This window comes from Haliotis rufescens, unplaced genomic scaffold (genome assembly GCF_023055435.1).
Source record: "Haliotis rufescens isolate VD_foot unplaced genomic scaffold, xgHalRufe1.0.p SCAF_3, whole genome shotgun sequence".
Classification (NCBI taxonomy): domain Eukaryota; kingdom Metazoa; phylum Mollusca; class Gastropoda; order Lepetellida; family Haliotidae; genus Haliotis; species Haliotis rufescens.
Window position 1 is genome coordinate 4,911,195 of NW_025964001.1, and position 19,795 is coordinate 4,930,989.

The 19,795-nt window shown below is 41.9% G+C and overlaps 1 protein-coding gene across 4 annotated transcripts in view; it reads right to left on the bottom strand.

The window, feature by feature from the left end:
* The window catches only part of LOC124131833 (lysosomal-trafficking regulator-like), a 104,490-nt gene that overhangs the window by 52,221 nt on the left and 32,474 nt on the right, over window positions 1–19,795 (bottom strand). For all 4 annotated transcript variants that reach the window (XM_048403570.1, XM_048403571.1, XM_048403572.1 and 1 more), the window contains exons 3-14: window positions 15,876–16,041; window positions 15,473–15,578; window positions 12,456–15,007; window positions 11,405–11,572; window positions 10,508–10,652; window positions 10,219–10,415; window positions 9,597–9,663; window positions 5,962–6,077; window positions 5,400–5,511; window positions 4,633–4,845; window positions 3,836–3,977; window positions 3,243–3,375 (exon numbers count right to left, since the gene is read on the bottom strand). In XM_048403570.1, the coding sequence (XP_048259527.1) occupies window positions 3,243–3,375; window positions 3,836–3,977; window positions 4,633–4,845; window positions 5,400–5,511; window positions 5,962–6,077; window positions 9,597–9,663; window positions 10,219–10,415; window positions 10,508–10,652; window positions 11,405–11,572; window positions 12,456–15,007; window positions 15,473–15,578; window positions 15,876–16,041 (4,117 nt within the window). The remainder of the gene's footprint in view (window positions 1–3,242; window positions 3,376–3,835; window positions 3,978–4,632; window positions 4,846–5,399; window positions 5,512–5,961; window positions 6,078–9,596; window positions 9,664–10,218; window positions 10,416–10,507; window positions 10,653–11,404; window positions 11,573–12,455; window positions 15,008–15,472; window positions 15,579–15,875; window positions 16,042–19,795) is intronic.

A 19,795-nucleotide genomic window follows, 5' to 3' on the forward strand; every position in this document is an offset into this window, starting at 1 on the left:
CATACATTTACATTCAACAATAAGAACAAAATCATAAAACATGATGGGTAATTACATTTCACATTTGGTGGTGCGATAGTTTTGACGAGGTGAATATCAGTAACGGCCAGGGGTCCGGAAAATTTAAAATCCCAATCGGACATTTGCATTTAGGCCACGCCCCCTTCAAATAGCGTATTTTAGTACGACTTTTCACACACATTACAAGTTTACATATTCATAATATGATGAATTATGAATTGTTTCAATTTAAATTGTTTAATTCACCGGACAATTAATAACAAATGATATCATTTTAGATATACATCAAAACATACGTTTGTTTCTGTTATAATAACGATCTGTTAACGTAGTGAACGGTCTAATTAATATTCATGAGTTATATTCATGAGTCTGCTCAAGTGTACGCATTGTAACATTTGGACCGAGACTATTATCCCATATTTGGTTATCGCGTGACCTAACGGGAATTTTTTTTTTTTAAACTAAAGATTTTCTTAAAAACAAGACAGATAATTTAATCAACAATACTAAAATATCGTTGATAGCAATAATTATTTGAATACTTTTTTCATATGTACTTAATTATTGACCATAAAAAAATTGGATATCGATCGTCCGAGAAAGCAAAATGGCGGTCAATCAAGATTCAGTATACGACTAGCTACTGAAAACAATAAAATCTGCAAATCCTCATTGTATGTCAACCAAGTGAAAGTCGTTAGCCACGACTTACAAAATGATCGTCCAGACTTTGAGGGTTTGGCAGATCCGCTCGACTGATCTGCATCGGTTGACTGGCTGTCGTCACGCTTTCGCTTCTTGTCTGAGGTTACATATCGGAGCATTGTGAGGATAATGAGGTACATCAATGATGCAAGGTATTAATGTACAGTTGTAAACACCTTTCACTCAAATTAACAAGATGTTCTGAGTAATTAATCCTCGATTAATCAGTGTCAACTCAGTTTATTGCCTATTACAGTGATTGACCGATTGGACTATCATGTAGGTACGATGTATTTACAGCAATCAAAACAAACAAAGCTTGTCAGTGTAGTTAATCTTCATCGTGTTGCAACTGCAGACAGAAACTGCTCAGTCCTAACTGTTGATCATGTCTGGTCAAAATTTAAGAATGTCCGGACAATACTTTTTAAAATGTCCGGTAAGCAATATTTTAAACCGGACATTTGAGATTCCCAATCGGACATGTCCGGCGCATATGACGGTTTCCGGACCCCTGGTAACGGCCCTTCTCTTTTGAACAGAAAAATATTTTTGTATCCAACCGTGACACTCCGAGAAAAGTTGTGAAGATCAGGACAAAATACATCAAGAATAGAACATTCATCTTTTCGTGTCACCAAACCCTGTTCATCTCTTTCCGTGACCTGACAAACTTGATATTTTCACACAGGTCTGTTTTACGATTTTGTTAGGTTTCTCGATACGATAAACTTTTCGGGACCGACCATAAATATGGAAATATTTGGCCGGAATTCAGCTTTTTAGATGATAAAACTTGCTAAATAAACGGAGATCATAGGTTTTTAAACACAATTATCACCAAAAGATAAACAAATGGTATTAGGGACTGTCATTTACCATTCTTATAGCAGGCTTTGAGGACTACCTAAGCATGTTTGGGTTTGTAGTAATCCATAGCCAAGCTATCAGGCTATAGCAGGCTTTGAGGACTTCATAGCTGATCAGATATATATTCACAAGAATCAGATTCATGCCTTTTTTTTTATTACATTTCAACGATAGGCCTAATCTATGATATCAATACTAGTATTCAGAGACCTGATTTTATAAATACGTGATTTTAATCTCAATAAAATCCTTCCATCTTTAAGAACAAAACATAAATTTGACCATCTGTTGACTCTCAGAGCTGATGTCCAATGTTTCATTATGCACACTGGGATTACAGAGGGTCAACTGTGTGGGGTGGGGTGAGGGTCTGTCTAGCGGGCCTTATGCAGAAGAGGATTTGTTTGGCAATGGGTATTTTGTAATAAGTAGAGTGTAATAGTTCATTTTATGTTGGTTCTATGTGATACCTCCAATGTTTAAGCCTTATGCAGAGGAAGATTTATCTGGTGTGGCCCATTCTGTACGCTGTGATATGAACTTGTTCATTCAAACGTACCTTAATGTGGTACAATCGATATATATTCCAGACCAATTTTACCCGTGTATACCTGAAGGGTCAACTTTTTGTGGGTGTCTGGCGGGCCTTATGCAGAAGATGATTTGTCTGGCAATGGGTATTGTGCAATAAGTAGAGTGCAATTGTTCATTTTATGTTGGTTTCATGTGGTACCTCCAATGTTTAACCCAGCCCAAATTTTGGGACCCTCTCTGGGGGGTCTGGCGGACCTTATGCAGAGGACAATTTGTCAGGTATGGGCCGTGTTGTACTCAGTAACATGTACCTGTTGATCTAAACTTACTTTCATCTGGTACTTTGAATGTATACTCTGGTCAAATTTTACCAGAGTGTCCACTGAGTGCATTAAGGGTCAACATTTGGGGGTGTCTGGCGGGCCTTATGCAGCAGACGATTTGTCTGGCAATGGGGTTTTTATTCTTAGTAGAGTGAAATAGTTCATTTTATGTTGATTTCATGTGGTACCTCCAATGTTTAACCCAGCCCAAATTTTGGGACCCTCTTTGGGGGTGTCTGGCAGGCCTTTTGCAGAGAAAGATTTGTCTGGCGTGGCCCATTCTGTACTCTGTGAGATGTAACAGTTCATTTACACTTACTTTCATGTGGTACCTCCAATGTTTGATCCAGCCCTTGAATGGCCCCTTCTTTTGGGGGGCCAGGGGCCACACGCAGCAGGGGCTCCCCGGCAGACATCCATATATGAATATGTTGGGTTACACAGTAAATGTTCCTGTGTTCGGATATTGGTACCTTGTTCGTTTGACCAAAGTGCTCTGGGCTGCCGCTCTATAAAGAGGCTGTACATAATGTTGATATCTCATATAAGAAATAAATTACAAGTGGGAGTTGTTTATCATACAATAAAACACTACAGAGAGAATAAACAACTCGGGGCTGAGCCCCCTCACGGTTTATTCTCCCTGAAGTGTTTTATTGTACAAAAAACAACTCCCACTTGTAATTTACTTCTTAAATACTACATTCCTGTAACACAAACATGATAGCGCTTCATAATCTTTTACCGAAATCTATTTTCTACAGTAGATATAGTCATATTGATTACCTTCCCTACAAGGGTGCTTCCATTCAGTTTCTCTTCATAGGAAACAACCAAGTGATGCCACATGCCAGGGGAAATAACTCCGTCAGAACTCGACTCCTTCATCACTTCCGTTTCGATTGAGCCACTTGTTATCCTGGGTAAAACAAACAGGAATGAGCCAGGTCTGGTGAAATGGGTTTAACATGCTGTGTTGAAGATAACTACACTCATAGCGATGTGCATGTACATGTTTGTGTATAGCTGCTTGTACTAGTCGAGACTAATACCGGTTTTATAGTCCACTGAGAAACCATGCTGTAGTTTAACATGGATATCCCACTCAGACACAGTATACTGACTCCAAGGCGACCAGTTTTTGTTTTAGCCCCTTAATGCCCAGCGCCAGAGTGAGTGAGTTAACGAATTAGCATCACTCAAACCATGAACATGCTTAACACATTGTAACCAGGTGGGATTCAAACCCAGACCTTCAGTCAGAAGAGCAAATGATTTACCCACAAGGCCACCCACTACTCAAATATACAACAATGTAATCATTACAACATACATCACATCCTAATCACATGAGACAAAGATCACCAACTTCACATTACCTGAATACAAATGATCTGGTCCTGACATCGATCCACACTTCAAACATCTTCTCCACATTGCCAACAGAAAGTACATGCAGGCACTCGCACACAGGGTAGTTGGACAGGTTCTTCTGGGAGCCCTCAGACTTGCACTCCCCGTCTACAAATACATTACCAACATCATTTTCTATACACGCAGTTCAATATAGTCTTGAGGGATCAAGTTTTTCTTGGTTTACAGCAAGCTCCTCACAGCGATAGCCCGTTCACGGAGTTCTCTATGCTATCGCAGCCACCAGCCAAAGCTGGAATAGGTGGCTACTACCACTACTCTTACCCTAGCTAAATTACTTTCTTTGTTTGTCAATTTGAATTTCTATTTCATTTCAATTACATGTAATTGGCATAGTAAGAATGTAAGTGTTAAATAGGGTGATTTTCAATTTGTCTGCAATCTCAGACCAATCTGATCAAACAAACAAGAAGTTCTTCTGGGAAATAAGGTTACATAAACCTTTCCAAGATTCACTATGATGCCATTCCCAAAGTCATAAACAAAGGCATGTGACGGACGCTCCCACACTGATGACAGCGATGTTACCGAGAGTGTAACGAAGGTGTCACACGCTGGGAAGGAGTTTGTGTGTACAGATGAGTCTGCCGTCATTGTGCAAAAGTCAAACAAAATGTGCTTATTGAATTTAGAAATTCTTCTTCTTACAGCTCTATATTTGTTCGAGTATTAAAACCAAGATTATCATGATAATGAAGAAAAAATGTTTGATTCAAGGCTGACCATGGTTTCTGCTACTCACTGAAATTGATGGAATTGAAGACAAGGGATGATGAATGATCCTTTCTCAACTTTGGGAGGTGCATGAGAGGGTCGTCCGTGACGTCTGCTACGTTCATCCACCATGACACACTGAAGCCACTGGTGACAGGCGGCCAAGTAATTGAGTCCTTGATGTCACACTGCATGGCTGTTTTAGACCACACATACTGGGGGAAGAGGTCTTCTGATTCTTCTGAAATAATGTCAATCATTAATGTTAAATAATAATGTTTCTCAACAATTCCAAACATTATCGCAAGGTGATCCATTTTTTAAAGTTTTTTTTCTTTAAATGACCAGGGGCGCATTTGGTAGAGCTGTTTTTATGTTTCACTGTTATTTAATTCAAACAAGGAAAGATAACTCTAATTGAAGACTAAAGGGAAAATCAGCAATGGCCCAATTCGGAACCAGGAAAAACAAGAATTGAACTGCTGGGTTTAAAAAGACACACACGACGACGAAAAAGATTTCTTTTTCTTCTTTTTAGACGATGTGGATTCACCTAGTTACTACTAATAATAAAACTAACATTTCTGAAATAGAAACTCACTCATCATTCTCCAATTTTAACAAAAGAGTAATTTCTGTTTTATTCAAGTTATTACAATAAACATATACCCCTAGCAAGTTAACATTTGACATAAATATGTCTTTTTCCAAAGGTAGTCAGTACAAACTACAGGAAATATAATACATTGAACTGTTGCTAACGAAGGACCTTGACCTCCTGTACAAATGTCTGACCTGTGTCTGGAGGAGCTGGTTGCTGTGTACGGGATGTGGGGAAGGTAACGGTGTAGCACGGCTCCACCTGGGAGTTCTCCACGACACTCATCAGGGTGGACAAGATGGAGTCCTGCAGGGAGCAAACATCAACTGCATCAAGGTAGTATTCTCATTCAAGTAGTTAATTCTTTGTTGCGTTTAATGCCACACTCAGCAATATTCATTATTGTAAATAATCAAGTCTGGACCAGACAGTCAAGTGACTGACATCATTAACATTGATCTAACCGATTGGGATACGATGACACACATCTACCAAGTCAGCGAGCCTCACCACCCGGTCCCGTTAGTCGCCTCATACAACTCAAGAAGACCAATTGCAACCCACATCTTCACTGGGGCTTTCTCATTCAAATACAAACAAACATGGGAGGATGGATAATGTTAAGTTTGTAAAAGACCCCCCTTTTTAATAAACTTGGAACAATTAAGGTCCTTAAAATTGATAAACATGTAAAGACTTATTTAGATTAAGCCGGAAGGAGGACAAAAGACAAGATGGCTCTGGTTCTGGACTCACCGCTGGGAATCCCTCGACGAGGAACAGTCGGATGTACAGTCGCAATTCATTGGCTGCTATTTCTGTCTGTGCAAGAAGTTGGATCAGAGATAGCAGAATCTCTCGAAGGGCCAGCTCTGGAGTCAGAGAGTGGAACAATCAACTTTAGACAGTCCATGTCAACAAATACTTCAGACAGCCCATGTCAACAAACACTCCAGACAGTCCATGTCAACAAACACTCCAGACAGTCCATGTCAACAAATACTTCAGACAGTCCATGTCAACAATCAGCTTTAGACAGCCCATGTCAACAAACACTCCAGACAGTCCATGTCAACAAACACTCCAGACAGTCCATGTCAACAAACACTCCAGACAGTCCATGTCAACAAACACTTCAGACAGCCCATGTCAACAAACACTCAAGACAGTCCATGTCAACAAACACTCCAGATAGTCCATGTCAACAAACACTCCAGACAGTCCATGTCAACAAACACTCCAGACAGTCCATGTCAACAAACACTTCAGACAGCCCATGTCAACAAACACTCCAGACAGTCCATGTCAACAAACACTCCAGATAGTCCATGTCAACAAACACTCCAGACAGTCCATGTCAACAAACACTTCAGACAGTCCATGTCAACAAACACTCCAGACAGCCCATGTCAACAAACACTCCAGACAGTCCATGTCAACAAACACTCCAGATAGTCCATGTCAACAAACACTTCAGACAGCCCATGTCAACAAACACTCCAAACAGTCCATGTCAACAAACACTCCAGATAGTCCATGTCAACAAACACTCCAGACAGTCCATGTCAACAAACACTCCAGACAGTCCATGTCAACAAACACTTCAGACAGCCCATGTCAACAAACACTCCAGACAGTCCATGTCAACAAACACTCCAGACAGTCCATGTCAACAAACACTTCAGACAGCCCATGTCAACAAACACTCCAGACAGTCCATGTCAACAAACACTCCAGATAGTCCATGTCAACAAACACTCAAGACAGTCCATGTCAACAAACACTCCATGTCAACAAACACTCCAGACAGTCCATGTCAACAAACACTCCAGACAGTCCATGTCAACAAACACTCCAGACAGTCCATGTCAACAAACACTCCAGACAGTCCATGTCAACAAACACTTCAGACAGCCCATGTCAACAAACACTCCAGACAGTCCATGTCAACAAACACTCCAGATAGTCCATGTCAACAAACACTCCAGATAGTCCATGTCAACAAACACTCCAGACAGTCCATGTCAACAAACACTTCAGACAGCCCATGTCAACAAACACTCCAGACAGTCCATGTCAACAAACACTCCAGACAGTCCATGTCAACAAACACTTCAGACAGCCCATGTCAACAAACACTCCAGACAGTCCATGTCAACAAACACTCCAGATAGTCCATGTCAACAAACACTCAAGACAGTCCATGTCAACAAACACTCCATGTCAACAAACACTCCAGACAGTCCATGTCAACAAACACTCCAGACAGTCCATGTCAACAAACACTCCAGACAGTCCATGTCAACAAACACTTCAGACAGTCCATGTCAACAAACACACCAGACAGTCCATGTCAACAAACACTCCAGACAGTCCATGTCAACAAACACTCCAGACAGTCCATGTCAACAAACACTCCAGACGCTCCATGTCAACAAACACACCAGACAGTCCATGTCAACAAACACTCCAGACAGTCCATGTCAACAAACACTCCAGACGCTCCATGTCAACAAACACTTCAGGCAGTCCATGTCAACAAACACTCCAGACAGTCCATGTCAACAAACACTCCAGATAGTCCATGTCAACAAACACTCCAGACAGTCCATGTCAACAAACACTTCAGACAGCCCATGTCAACAAACACTCCAGACAGTCCATGTCAACAAACACTCCAGACAGTCCATGTCAACAAACACTTCAGACAGCCCATGTCAACAAACACTCCAGACAGTCCATGTCAACAAACACTCCAGATAGTCCATGTCAACAAACACTCAAGACAGTCCATGTCAACAAACACTCCATGTCAACAAACACACCAGACAGTCCATGTCAACAAACACTCCAGACAGTCCATGTCAACAAACACTCCAGACAGTCCATGTCAACAAACACTTCAGACAGTCCATGTCAACAAACACACCAGACAGTCCATGTCAACAAACACTCCAGACAGTCCATGTCAACAAACACTCCAGACAGTCCATGTCAACAAACACTCCAGACGCTCCATGTCAACAAACACACCAGACAGTCCATGTCAACAAACACTCCAGACAGTCCATGTCAACAAACACTCCAGACGCTCCATGTCAACAAACACTTCAGGCAGTCCATGTCAACAAACACTTCAGGCAGTCCATGTCAACAAACACTCCAGACAGTCCATGTCAACAAACACTCCAGATAGTCCATGTCAACAAACACTTCAGGCAGTCCATGTCAACAAACACTCCAGACAGTCCATGTCAACAAACACACCAGACAGTCCATGTCAACAAACACTCCAGACAGTCCATGTCAACAAACAGTCCATGTCAACAAACACTCCAGACAGTCCATGTCAACAAACACTCCAGACAGTCCATGTCAACAAACACTCCAGACAGTCCATGTCAACAAACACTCCAGACGCTCCATGTCAACAAACACACCAGACAGTCCATGTCAACAAACACTCCAGACAGTCCATGTCAACAAACACTCCAGACGCTCCATGTCAACAAACACTTCAGGCAGTCCATGTCAACAAACACTTCAGGCAGTCCATGTCAACAAACACTCCAGACAGTCCATGTCAACAAACACTCCAGATAGTCCATGTCAACAAACACTTCAGGCAGTCCATGTCAACAAACACTCCAGACAGTCCATGTCAACAAACACACCAGACAGTCCATGTCAACAAACACTCCAGACAGTCCATGTCAACAAACAGTCCATGTCAACAAACACTCCAGACAGTCCATGTCAACAAACACTCCAGACAGTCCATGTCAACAAACACTCCAGACAGTCCATGTCAACAAACACTCCAGACAGACCATGTCAACAAACACTCCAGACAGTCCATGTCAACAAACACTAATCGATCAGATCATTGTAAGTGTATACCTGTGGGTGTATATGAAGACATTATGTATCTGCAAAGTAGACACATAATGAATTGTTTGATACTTAGAAGTTGACCGATGACAATGGAGACACAATTTTATGGATAACAACCTCTTTATTTAACTCTCAAACAAGGCTGACAATGGTATAAGGATCTATACCAAATGTCGCCTTTACAGCAAATAAAGAAATTGTTACCCATAAAATTGTGTCTCCATTGTCATCAGTCAACTTCTAAGTATCAAACAATTCATTATGTATCTAAGAACGAATACTGGCACTCTGTGCCTTCTATAGGTTCAAGGACAGAAAATTTGAAAAATAAACTAGAACAAAATTGTCATTTTGCAGGGTAAATGAATTGCCAGGTGTAGACGAGATAATTTGAAGGGATGTCTGGATCACCTGGACCCCTCCATCTGGACCTGAGACTTGGTCCACAGAAGGATCTCAGGCAACTCCATACTTTAACATTGACCTGTTTTCAGTACCTTGTTGGTCAACAATGGATTTCGTCAGGCTGTCCTTGAAGCCGTCCAGCAGAACCTCCAGGATACCCTGTAACAAACACAACGGCTCACATCGTCGTCAGACAGAGATGCCAACCTAATTGAAGCATTGGAGTAATCAGTGGGGTCAGAAAGAGTAACTCCACATGAAACAAGGTAATGTTAACAGTACCATCAGGTCCCTCTCTGCATCAGCAACATCTGATCGATAACATGACTTGAGTCTGTCTAACCATAACCACCAATCACTGACTTTATATCACTGAGTAATGAATATCTTAACACCATGTACATTTGAGCATGGCTTAGCATAGTCTCGTTGTGGAATGCTGCATATCACTGGTGTATTAACAATTTTGCTCACTGTGATATTTTATGCATGTAAAATATGTGATGAAAATGAGAAGGACAAGCATAAAAGAGTAACTTTAGACTCAAATTTGTACTTATTACACCAAAGTCGTAACGTTTGGCATTACCATCTTGGAACAGAAACAATGAATAATGAACAATGAATACGTTGCATTGAATAAAGTAGCATTTCTCATAAACACTGTTTTAAACAATGTTGCAACCAGATACAAAATATTGGAGCCAAGATTACCTCTGAACACATCCCCAAAACAGCAGGGGGACTACTACGCAGCATCTGCAGCAGCCGTAACAACACGGACAACACCACCTTGCTGACGGCCGCAGAGTTATAAGTAGTGATGGCCAGCTCCACGAATAGTCGGAACACGGATGGGAAGCAAATGGTGTCTGCATGCTTCAGACGGTTGTCGTGGCTTGTCTGCAGACCTGGAGGACATAGAGGAGTAGGTGAGTGAGTTGGGGCTAATGCCGCTTTGATCAGTTATACCACGGCATTGAGGACGTACAGTGAGTCTTACTTTTCTTCCAGTCATTGTGCATGGTGGTTTCTGTGTCTGCCTCATAACCATGTTCAGTCCATACCGCCTCCTCCTCCTCGCTCCCTCCGAAGTGAAGCAGCTCTCGGTACTCATCCTCATCCACCATCTCCTTGTCCTTCAGATTCTGGGTCAAGGTCAAACAACGGAAATGATACTGTGGGCATCATCCAAGAGTTCAACAAAGTACTTGTATATTCCCTTGGTCAGACGACCTTGATATTTACCCTTCAGGTATAAGGTGAAGGTCAATTTAGGAATAAAGGGTAATGGAGAAAATAGGTTATAGGTTACACACCTACGAACTGATAGTTTATGTTATTCAATGGACAGTCAGCCAGACTCCAGCTACATAATTATCATAATGGTGACTTAATGATTTAGTCTGAACAAGATAAACCATTGTGTTTTCTGGGTGCCGTTGTACAAAGTGATCTCAGCGCTAAGGTGATCGTAACTCCAATACCTTACCTCAGATTTACGACAGCAGTAGTGCTAAGGTGATCGTAACTCCAATACCTTACCACAGACTTACGACAGTAGTAGTGCTAAGGTGATCGTAACTCCTATACCCTACCACATACTTACGAGAGTAGTAGTGCTCAGGTGATCGTAACTCCAATACCTTACCACAGACTTACGACAGTAGTAGTGCTAAGGTGACCGCAACTCCCATACCTTACGACAGTAGTAGTGCTAAGGTGATCGTAACTCCCATACCTTACCACAGACTTACTACAGTAGTAGTGCTAAGGTGTTTTTTACAACAGCATCCAGGTCCAGAAAAGCTAGGCATTAAGTAAGCATATGATTTACTGAATTTACTATTAAAACCTTCAACATTATGATGAGTAAATAACACGCAATGGCGCCACTCACCAACATGGCAATGATCTGGTCGTAGGAGTACTCGAGGATGGATGGCAGCTGCGGCAGGGCGGTGTTGAGCAGCATGTCGAACACTGCCTTCAGCTTGGTGGGGTCCAGTTTCACACACTGCTGCAGGGAGTCGCGCAGCTGCTTCCAGTGAGCCTCCTCGCCACCCTTCTGTACACACAAGTCAAGCAGTCAGCTGGTCAATATGTTGGTCTGTTTATTGTTTTATTGTTTATTGTTTTACTCAGCAATATTCCAGCTATATGATGGCGGCCTGTGTAAATAATCAAGTCTGGAACGGGCAATCCAGTGATCAATGGTGTGAATACGATCCAGGCTGCCTGGGTGTGATGACACGCAATCAACCAAGCCTGATCACCAGATCCATTAAGTCGTCTCTTACAACAAGCAAAGGTTTCTGGGGAGCAATTCTAACCCGACATCCCCACATGGTAGTCAGTCAGTGGATGAGAGGGAAGATCCAGCAACATACGACCGGGGAAGATTAGATTAAAATAGGTCCTCAGCAACCCAAGATTGTCGTAAAAGGGTACTAACCGGATCGGAAGGTCAGGCTCACTGACTTGGTTGGTGCATGTCATCATATTCCAATTGTGTGGATCGATGCTCATGATGTCAATCACTGGTTTGTGTTGTTTAGACTTGATTATTTACAGACTGCCATAATATAGCTGGAATATTGCTGAGTGTGGCATTAAACAACAAACAAGCAAACAAATCAAGCAGCATACCAACAACTAACTTCTCACATATTGTACCCAAGTAGGAGACCAAGTTTTTGGTGGGACAAGAGAAGGTTTTAGTCACTGGTCTCCACTCCTATCCATTTAAAATTTACCTCAAAATTATTTTCCTTTCATGGAGGTATAAACATTTGAGATTTGAGACCAAGTCATGTTCATCAAGTTTATGACAAAAATGTAGGACATTAATGAAGGTGTGATTGAAGGATCAAGAAAAAAAGGTTAACTGAGGTTAAATATAACTTCAATGTTTACCGTTATTTCTTTCAACACTGTTTAATGGACATTACCTTTTGATTTGGTGAGACTGTGTGACATGAGAAGCAGACGATCATCACGGCCTCGATGAAGGTGAGCTTCTTCAGATGACAGGAGAAGGACCTCACAGAGCTGGTCTCCGTGACAGACGACCTTGACTGGCACAGCTCTCCCCCCATGTCATCCAGAAGCTCCAGAGTCAGTAGCAGAGTTTCCTGGACAATGTACAGACATGGAGAGTTCCTATAGAAGGACCTGAATGTCGGACTATTCATACACAGCTTGGCACAGGTCTGCCACATGTCCTGTAGCAAGGGCAGGTCTTTAACAATATCATGGTGACGGGCCGGCAACGGGGTGAAAGTCGAGTCATCCTCTGAACCGCTATCCTGTTGGTCCGTTCCACTCCCACTGCTGCCATGCTTCTCCAAATGCAGCTGTTGAAATGCTGCAGTTATTGCACATGTCTTCTTTGCCAGGATGTCAATGAATATCTGCATCACAGTTCCACGGATGTACTCAGAAGTCAGCTTCGTGACTTCTTCTGCATTCTTTGTTTTCATCTCTCTCACCTTCTGTTCATCGATCATTATCAATGCCTCAAAGACTCCCATGACTGGGGCTCTCAAATGACTGTCCTCCAAGAGGTTGTTGAGTCTGGAAAGACCCTCTTTCTCCACAAAGACATTCATGACTTTGTCCACTTGTAGCACGTAAGGCAAGGCTGACACACAGTACAGCATGATAGAACTTGGGACCTTCCCTAAGGAAATCAGTTGTTCATCAGAAGAAGTGTCAGTCAAGGACATTATCTCAGTGGAGTCCTCCAGAGCAGAATGCACAACATGTTGATAGACCTTGAAGAACAACTCTTGCTTCAGGTCGCTGTTTCCTCTAATGGCTAACACAATCAGATGCTTGGCAGTTATCAAGGCAAGACTTTCATCAGGGGACACAATAAACTGTCTGAACACCTGAAGAGGACGCCACCTCTGTAATGACCACAATTTCTTTGCTTCAAGTCTATCACTGCTAGAAAATCCACTATCAATTATTCTTGACAGGTCTCCCATCCCTTCTGGAGATCTAGCTGAAGAAGCCATGGAAAACTTATCTTCAAATGTACACAACTTACACAGATTTATCTCTGGTAGCTGTTTGTCAGTGAGTTCTTCTGAACCCATGAACTGGTCCAGGAGGATGTCATTGAGGGACTCCAGGCTGCAGCTTCTGATGGCGGGGGAGAAGCTGGGCAGCAGCGGTGTCACAGCTTCAATGATGGTCTTGGGATGCATACAGCAGCAGATCCCAGGATGTCTGAGGGTTGAAAGGATCTGCAGCTGCAGTTTGGTGGACTTGGTTTCCGCCAGCATGTCCAGGAGAAGTTGTGTCAAGACGGCGATCTGGCACTTACTGGGGTTGGAGGACCAGGACCTGTGTCTGTTGTCGCCACCTGCCTCCGCCTGCTCCAACTCCAGACCTGATGGGTAGCCCAGGATGTTGTGGTGGTGGCTCAGGTACATCTGGTACTCACAGTTCCTGTGGCGTCTCTTCAAGCATTTCACTGCATGGATGTAGTTCACCTTCACCATCTTCAGAGTACTGATGAGAGAAGCAATATTCTTTAAAGGATCTTCTAGAAGTTCCTCTTGAACACTACCCAAGTCTATTTTTGTCATCTTTGATGAATATACCAATTTCTTGATGTACTGGAAACCGTTATTTGTTTTGAAGCAATCCAGTATTCCCAAGGCACAGTTAATAAATGAAGGATTAAATGGAAGACTTGCAAATACTGTTTCAAAGAGAAGGAGCAGTCCACATATGACATCCATCACAAGGTCAAAGTGGTCTGATTCTATGTTGTCACAGAAATCTGAACTAGGATCTGCGAAAGAGGAAATGGCTGACATGATCAAGCTAACAGCATTGTGTCCCATCAAGATCTTGACACCACTCTGTTGGGTGGCAATGATTCCACTTGCTGTCAAAATCAGACGGATCAGATGTCTCTGAAGAGTCAACTTTGTTCTGTCCTTCCAGTTTATTTTAGAAGCATTTTCAGATGACTCTTTCTCACACAGACGGGAAAAAATATGAAGTAGATGCGGCAGCATTGTAGGTGACATGACCTTGCCAGGGGCAACATGGGAAAGGTCAAGGATACAAAGGTCAAGTAAGAGGTCAAAGATAATGAGAGTAAGTTCTGCTGAACTGACAGACTCCTGCACACTGGGGAAGTCCGGGAAAGCTCCAAGCAAATCCTGGTCAGAACCTGAATCGTCATCTTCCTGAACTCCGGTAGATTTGAAGAGCAGTACTCTAGTTGGCCGTCTTGTTCGAGAATGTTTGATCTTGTCCTCTTGCACCTCTTCTTCCTCACTCTCAGAATTCTTCTCCTGTGCAACAGAACCAGACATTTTTGTAAACCTTCGTTTTCTGTGGTACTGAGTTTCTGTGCCATGACGACTGGGATGGTTGGGATGCATGCATGTTTCTCTCTGACAACCGAAGCTCTTCAGCTTTGAGAGTTTCTGAGTGTACACAAAACACTGCTGCACGGGCATCCAGGTCTGTTCCCTCCCTACAAACAGAAAACTAATCCTTACAAATATATATAGCAGGTCCAGACAGTAAAATACAACAAAACAACAAAAAACATGATTTTTTAACACTGTATTGGTAGTGGTAGAGGGCTTTCCCATGCTATACTGAACAAATTAAATTAGGGATCATGAATATTTTTTAGGATATTTCAAATAGTCTTCACTACAAAAACATGTCCCTAAAAATATTCATGATCTCTAACTTCTTTTGTTCAGTATATTTCTGCATCACACTTTAATCACACTTGGGGATAAAACGGCATTGATATTCATAGTATATCAAGTTTAATAAAATTACAATAATAAATACCAACTTTATCACATACACAAACAAGGCTGCTTAATGACAGATGTAAACGTCGACATAAGTAGATCTTTGTATCAACCTAACTGTCCTCAGTGAGCTAAGTACTCAATACACAAGCTTGTCCTAAAAACTGCACCTTTAAAGATGATGGACTCTGTGGGCGGTTGCGATGGCTGGAACTGGATTGCCCAGGGCAGAAGGGACAGCAGCAGGTTGCACAGGTCTCGACTGTTGGATAACGTCTGGAAGGAAAAGCAGGCCACAGTAATACATTTATCACCTGACTGTGAGATAATAAAACTATTAAGGAAAACATGTAGTGAAAAGGATAGTGCTACCTTGACCCCGACACTGTGTATGATGCCTACCTTGACCCCAACACTGTATGCTGCCTACCTTGACCCCGACACTGTGTATGATGCTTATCTTGACCCCGACACTGTGTATGACGCCTACCTTGCCCCGACACTGTATGCTGCCTACCTTGACCCCGACACTGTACACTGCCTACCTTGACCCCGACACTGTACACTGCCTACCTTGACCCCGACACTGTGTATGACGTGGAGCAGCTTCCATCCTCGGCCCTCCAGGAGGTAGTGCTGCAGCTGAGACGAGTCGCTCTCATCCTGGGCACTGTTGGACACCAGCAGGATGTCATTCATCAGCTCCTGACTCAACTGGTTGCTGATGTTCTTCATGTTTCTATGGAGGCAAAAGGGGGAGGAGCTTTGGATTGATGTTGGTCTCAGCAATACTGCACACCTGTAATCTCAGGTACTGCGATAACAATGATGTTGTACTTTTGCATAATTGGAAATTTTATCATAAACTGTATATTTTTATACTTATCAGTGTTAGAAATTGTCACCAGTCCTTTAGTCCTTGCCAAACTGCTCAATAATTAAGGTTTGTCTGAGATTGTGTGACAGTTTGTCTCTCTGTCTCTGACAGCAGTAAATGCAATACGAGTAATGCAGGATAAGTTAAAAAATTACAATTTTTAATAAAATTAATATTTTTAAACTTATCTATCTCACACGATCTTTATTCCCATGGTGGGCCACAGACACCCTAGCCTACAGACTACAAACACACCTAAGTAATGCATCAAGGCAGAGGGAACATGCCTCAGACATGTCAGATGACTCACATTAAATCACATGTATGTATCGAGACCAGCACAGAGGCTGGTACATGTATTCTCACCCATGTCTGCTTCAAATGTCTATAAAAATTCCCACATTGGGTGAGTGAGTGAGTGAGTTTATGCTCACATAGGCAATATTTCAGCCATATCGTGATGATTTTCCCACATTGGAATTAACACGTTCCCAATTCCTATTAATATAGTTCTCATGGTTATATGTAACATCATGGCTTGGTCATGTCGACTTGTATTTCACTGACAGCATGACCAATACAGAAGCCTAATTAGGAAGAGGCTTTAAATAGTTAGTTTTACATTATTAAATGTAACGTCAATATACAAGGTTAAAAGACCACTAAAACTAAGAAACAAGGAACCTTTTGAACATACAATATTTCTTTTCCCAATCTGCTTGACAAGGGCTCTTAGTTTGGAATCCAAGCAAACACCCTGTATCATGAACCCATGGTTTATTTATAGTCCTGTGCAAAATATGCCTGCATCGGATATGAGATTTTGATTCAAGGGTTCTTTATGTCGTCTGCAGGAGTCAGTTCCTGTGACGAGGGGAGCACTACTGTTACCACTATTACTACTCCCTACTACTACTTCTACTACTACTACTCCCTACTACTACTGCTGCTGTTGCTACTACTACTACTACTACTTCTACTACTACTACTCCCTACTACTACTGCTGCTGTTGCTACTACTACTCCCTACTAATACTTCTACTACTACTACTACTGCTGCTGTTGCTACTACTACTACTACTCCCTACTACTACTACTACTGCTGCTCTGCTACTACTCCCTACTACTGCTGCTGTTGCTACTACTACTCCTTACTACTACTTCTACTACTACTACTGCTGCTGTTGCTACTACTACTACTACTCCCTAGTACTACTTCTACTCCTACTACTGCTGCTGTTTCTACTACTACTACTCCCTACTACTACTTCTACTACTACTACTGCTGCTCTGCTACTACTCCCTACTACTGCTGCTGTTGCTACTACTACTACTACTACTCCCCACTACTACTTCTACTAATGCTGCTGTTGCTACTACTAGTACTCCCTACTACTACTTCTACTACTGCTGCTCTGCTACTACTCCCTACTACTGCTGCTGTTGCTACTACTACTACTACTCCCTACTACTACTACTACTGTTGCTACTACTACTGCTTCTACTACTACTACTACTGCTGCTGTTGCTACTACTACTACTCCCTACTACTACTTCTACTACTATTACTACTGCTGCTCTGCTACTACTACTAGTACTACTACTACTGCTGCTGCTGCTGCAGCTACTACTATTACTACTGCTGCTCTGCTACTACTACTAGTACTACTACTACTGCTGCTGCTGCTGCAGCTACTACCACTACTACTGCTGCTGCTGCTACTACTACTACTACTGCTGCTGTTGCTACTACTACTACTCCCTACTACTACTTCTACTACTATTACTACTGCTGCTGCTGCTGCTGCTACTACTAGTACTACTACTACTACTGCTGCTGCTGCTGCTGCTGCTGCTACTACTACTACTACTGCTGCTGCTACTACTTCCTACTGCTACTGCTACTGCTACTACTCCCAGTGAGGGTCATGAGCATTACTTACAAGTCTAAGAAATACAACTTGTATCAACATGGGAATAACATGGTAAATGATTGAAATGAATGGACAGTGTGCCATACCATAAGAATGGTAACATGGACATTTTATCTTCACGGTCATGGTGAGCTAAATTTGCAAGCGAAACATTTTAGGTACTTTTGTCATAATTCCATTATTTGCTCTGTATCCTTGGCAAGAAGCAGAAAGATACTACTGACTGGGATCCCCACAACCCATTCAGAACAAGCTGGTTTATGTTCCTGCCTTATCAGGCAGCACCCATCAATCACATACAATGCCTGACCCAACAGCGACCTTGTTTTTTCCCCCTGCTGTTACACATTCTGCACTTTTTGTACCTACATAAAGTACATATCTGTGGTGCCTGAGCCTCATCACGCCTGCCAGCATGCGTTGCATGTCATACCTTAACCTACAAAACCTGCTTTCTTAATTGATATATCAAAATGGAGACCAACAGACAGTCATGATGTAAGATTTTACACCAGTCATGGCAGAGATAGTTTTTTTTTAACTCAAATCGTTTATGACATGTAAAAAAACACATTCTGCCATCAATTTGGAGATTACTGTAATCTGATTGGTCAATCAGGAGTTACAAATCCCATTAACATGCCTCTTATTCCAGCATATACCACATTACAGTGAAAATCAAACATTTTTTTATAAGGAAGAACTTGACCAACAATAATCATGATAATGACAAACAATGTTGTGCTATTGCTTGTTTGTTTGTTTATTTGTTTGTTGTTTAGTGTTGCGCTCAGCAATATTTCAGCTATATAACAGCAGTCTGAAAATCTGGACCAAACAATCTAGTGATTGACATCATGAGCATCTATCATTGTAAATGGGATATGTTGACAAGCATTAACCAAGTCAGCGAGCCTGACCACATTATCCATTTGGTGACAGACAAGACAGACAGACAGACAGACAGACGGACAGACAGACAGCATTTTATTCAGTATTTTGGTCTTGTGACCAGACGTGACCAAGAGTACTTAAGAATTGACCTTCACTTTGTGTGAGTTCATTGGAGTATGAAGGTTCATACTCCAATGAACTCACACAAAGTGAAGGTCAATTCTTATAATTTTTTTATCACAATTTCTTACCTCAAAAGATGTAGGCCTAGATCTAAACACAATTTTATTTAGTACGTGTGACTTCATGTTTACACTGACAGCCATACAACAACCAGCTATATCCCGGAGTAAAATAGTTCCTCAAAAAGCGAGGTGACATGGGCGTATGGATGCACAACTTGCTCTTCAGAAACATCTTACGCAGCACATGTGTTCAAATCATATCCTCGTTAGATGAGAAAGGTCTGTAAAGAACTACCTCCGTAAGTCAGTCACAATGACAGCGCGTCGTAATACATTTACATCAAGTACAAGACGTCAAAATGGCCGACACGATAAACGTTACGGGAGAGATTTCATACACTTATGAACGTCAATTTCGCGGTCATGTGACCGACCTCTCATCCAATGGAAAAGCTGTATATCGTGTAAACTTCAAATAAAAAAATTATAATTAAATGAACAGAATATAGTTGTAACCATGTGACTGACAGGACATTTGCTAAATCATGTAAGTTGCCTCTTACTACAAGCATGGGTTCATGAAGGCTCATTCTAGCCCGGATC